At 41.8% G+C, this 5000-nt stretch overlaps 1 protein-coding gene across 1 annotated transcript in view; it reads left to right on the top strand.

Annotated features, from left to right (window-relative positions):
* Positions 1-1556: 1556 nt before the first annotated feature.
* Positions 1557-5000, top strand: part of dpydb (dihydropyrimidine dehydrogenase b) — a 66216-nt gene continuing 62772 nt past the window's right edge. The window contains exon 1 of the mRNA XM_062070374.1: positions 1557-1712. Coding sequence (XP_061926358.1) covers positions 1572-1712 — 141 coding nt within the window. The 5' untranslated portion in view covers positions 1557-1571. The remainder of the gene's footprint in view (positions 1713-5000) is intronic.

A 5000-nucleotide genomic window follows, 5' to 3' on the forward strand; every position in this document is an offset into this window, starting at 1 on the left:
AAGTTAATTGTAGATGATAAATGCTGCCTCTCACCTGGATAGTAGAAGTTAATTGTAGATGATAAATGCTGCCTCTCACCCGGATAGTAGAAGTTAATTGTAGATGATAAATGCTGCCTCTCACCTGGATAGTAGAAGTTAATTGTAGATGATAAATGCTGCCTCTCACCTGGATAGTAGAAGTTAATTGTAGATGATAAATGTTGCCTCTCACCTGGATAGTAGAAGTTAATTGTAGATGATAAATGCTGCCTCTCACCTGGATAGTAGAAGTTAATTGTAGATGATAAATGCTGCCTCTCACCTGGATAGTAGAAGTTAATTGTAGATGATAAATGCTGCCTCTCACCTGGATAGTAGAAGTTAATTGTAGATGATAAATGCTGCCTCTCACCTGGATAGTAGAAGTTAATTGTAGATGATAAATGCTGCCTCTCACCTGGATAGTAGAAGTTAATTGTAGATGATAAATGCTGCCTCTCACCTGGATAGTAGAAGTTAATTGTAGATGATAAATGCTGCCTCTCACCTGGATAGTAGAAGTTAATTGTAGATGATAATTGCTGCCTCTCACCTGGATAGTAGAAGTTAATTGTAGATGATAAATGCTGCCTCTCACCTGGATAGTAGAAGTTAATTGTAGATGATAAATGCTGCCTCTCACCTGGATAGTAGAAGTTAATTGTAGATGATAAATGCTGTCTCTCACCTGGATAGTAGAAGTTAATTGTAGATGATAAATGCTGCCTCTCACCTGGATAGTAGAAGTTAATTGTAGATGATAAATGCTGCCTCTCACCTGGATAGTAGAAGTTAATCGTAGATGATAAATGCTGCCTCTCACCTGGATAGTAGAAGTTAATTGTAGATGATAAATGCTGCCTCTCACCTGGATAGTAGAAGTTAATTGTAGATGATAAATGCTGCCTCTCACCTGGATAGTAGAAGGTTGTGTACATAAACCCAGAAGTTGGTCAACTTTGACATCCAACTGAGACCCGGAGATTCATTTTTTGTGTTTGTTTTATAAATATTAGTTTAGTGTGATGGTGGTTGTACTTTCCCCTGACTGTACTTTCCCCAGACTGTACTTTCCCCTGACTGTACTTTCACCTGACTGTACTTTCCCCTGACTGTACTTTCCCCTGACTGTACTTTCCCCTGACTGTACTTTCACCTGACTGTACTTTCACCTGACTGTACTTTCCCCTGACTGTACTTTCCCCTGACTGTACTTTCCCCTGACTGTACTTTCCCCTTACTGTACTTTCACCTGACTGTACTTTCCCCTGACTGTACTTTCCCCTGACTGTACTTTCCCCTGACTGTACTTTCCACCTTGCAGCCTCGGTGCAGTGACCCGTCTCACCTTGGACGCAGCATGCAGCCTGTCTTATCTCTGTCATCCAAACAAGCCCATTTCTCAGAATCTTCCATGTTTGTGTCAGATGCTCCTCAAATGTGGAAGACAACAAACTAATGCAGTTGCTTCTGTGAGATTCCAGAAGAGAAGAGAACAACCAAAGAGTGACTTTAGCAGAGCTGAGTGGATTATTGACTTTTACATTTCAATGACTGACTCGTCTTCTTCATGTTGTCAGAGCATCCTGGCTCTCAATCCCAGGGTGAAGACTCACAGTCACATCATGTCCACGGCCAACAAGAAGACACAAAAGAAACACTGGAAGAGAAACCCTGAGAGGAGTTGTGGTGTAAGTGACTCTCTCATACACACTCTCTCATACACACTCTCTCATACACACTCTCTCATACACACTCTCTCATACACACTCTCTCATACACACTCTCTCATACACACTCTCTCATACACACTCTCTCATACACACTCTCTCATTCACACTCTCTCATACACACTCTCTCATACACACTCTCTCATACACACTCTCTCATACACAGCTCTCTCATACACACTCTCTCATACACACTCTCTCATACACACTCTCTCATTCACACTCTCTCATACACACTCTCTCATACACACTCTCTCATACACACTCTCTCATACACACTCTCTCATACACACTCTCTCATACACACTCTCTCATACACACTCTCTCATACACACTCTCTCATACACACTCTCTCATATACACTCTCTCATACACACTCTCTCATACACACTCTCTCATACACACTCTCTCATACACACTCTCTCATACACACTCTCTCATACACACTCTCTCATACACACTCTCTCATACACACTCTCTCATATACACTCTCTCATACACACTCTCTCATACACACTCTCTCATACACACTCTCTCATATACACTCTCTCATACTCTCTCATACACACTCTCTCATACACACTCTCTCACACTCTCTCATACACACTCTCTCATACACACTCTCTCATACACACTCTCTCATATACACTCTCTCATACACACTCTCTCATACACACTCTCTCATACACACTCTCTCATATACACTCTCTCATACTCTCTCATACACACTCTCTCATACACACTCTCTCACACTCTCTCATACACACTCTCTCATACACACTCTCTCATACACACTCTCTCATACACACTCTCTCATACACACTCTCTCATACACACTCTCTCATACACACTCTCTCATACACACTCTCTCATTCACACTCTCTCATACACACTCTCTCATACACACTCTCATACACACTCTCTCATACACACTCTCTCATACACACTCTCTCATACACACTCTCTCATACACACTCTCTCATACACACTCTCTCATACACACTCTCTCATACACACTCTCTCATACACACTCTCTCATACACACTCTCTCATACACACTCTCTCATACACACTCTCTCATACACACTCTCTCATACACACTCTCTCATACACACTCTCTCATACACACTCTCTCATATACACTCTCTCATACACACTCTCTCATACACACTCTCTCATACACACTCTCTCATATACACTCTCTCATACTCTCTCATACACACTCTCTCATACACACTCTCTCACACTCTCTCATACACACTCTCTCATACACACTCTCTCATACACACTCTCTCATATACACTCTCTCATACTCTCTCATACACACTCTCTCATACACACTCTCTCATACTCTCTCATACACACTCTCTCATACACACTCTCTCATACACACTCTCTCAGACACACTCTCTCATACACACTCTCTCATACACACTCTCTCATACACACTCTCTCAGACACACTCTCTCATACACACTCTCTCATACACACTCTCTCATACACACTCTCTCATACACACTCTCTCATACACACTCTCTCATATACACTCTCTCATACACACTCTCTCATACACACTCTCTCATACACACTCTCTCATACACACTCTCTCATACACACTCTCTCATACACACTCTCTCATACACACTCTCTCACACTCTCTCATACACACTCTCTCATACACACTCTCTCATATACACTCTCTCATACACACTCTCTCATATACACTCTCTCATACTCTCTCATACACACTCTCTCATACACACTCTCTCACACTCTCTCATACACACTCTCTCATACACACTCTCTCATACACACTCTCTCATATACACTCTCTCATACTCTCTCATACACACTCTCTCATACACACTCTCTCATACTCTCTCATACACACTCTCTCATACACACTCTCTCATACACACTCTCTCAGACACACTCTCTCATACTCTCTCATACACACTCTCTCATACACACTCTCTCATATACACTCTCTCATACTCTCTCATACACACTCTCTCATACACACTCTCTCATACACACTCTCTCATACACACTCTCTCATACACACTCTCTCAAACACACTCTCTCATACACACTCTCTCATACACACTCTCTCATACACACTCTCTCATACTCTCTCATACACACTCTCTCATACACACTCTCTCATATACACTCTCTCATACTCTCTCATACACACTCTCTCATACACACTCTCTCATACACACTCTCTCATACACACTCTCTCATACTCTCATACACACTCTCTCATACACACTCTCTCATATACACACTCTCATACTCTCTCATACACACTCTCTCATACACACTCTCTCATACTCTCTCATACACACTCTCTCATACACACTCTCTCATACACACTCTCTCAGACACACTCTCTCATACTCTCTCATACACACTCTCTCATACACACTCTCTCATACACACTCTCTCATATACACTCTCTCATACTCTCTCATACACACTCTCTCATACACACTCTCTCATATACACTCTCTCATACACACTCTCTCATACACACTCTCTCATACTCTCTCATACACACTCTCTCATATACACTCTCTCATACTCTCTCATACACACTCTCTCATACACACTCTCTCATATACACTCTCTCATACACACTCTCTCATACACACTCTCTCATACTCTCTCATACACACTCTCTCATATACACTCTCATACTCTCTCATACACACTCTCTCATACACACTCTCTCATACTCTCTCATACACACTCTCTCATACACACTCTCTCATACACACTCTCTCATACTCTCTCATACACACTCTCTCATACACACTCTCTCATACACACTCTCTCATATACACTCTCTCATACTCTCTCATACACACTCTCTCATACACACTCTCTCATACACACTCTCTCATACACACTCTCTCATACACACTCTCTCAAACACACTCTCTCATACACACTCTCTCACACACACTCTCTCATACTCTCTCATACACACTCTCTCATACACACTCTCTCATATACACTCTCTCATACTCTCTCATACACACTCAATCATACACACTCTCTCATACACACTCTCTCATACACACTCTCTCATACTCTCTCATACACACTCTCTCATACACACTCTCTCATACACACTCTCTCATATACACTCTCTCATACTCTCTCATACACACTCTCTCATACACACTCTCTCATACTCTCTCATACACACTCTCTCATACACACTCTCTCATACACACTCTC

Source organism: Entelurus aequoreus, linkage group LG14, assembly GCF_033978785.1.
Source record: "Entelurus aequoreus isolate RoL-2023_Sb linkage group LG14, RoL_Eaeq_v1.1, whole genome shotgun sequence".
NCBI lineage: Eukaryota > Metazoa > Chordata > Actinopteri > Syngnathiformes > Syngnathidae > Entelurus > Entelurus aequoreus.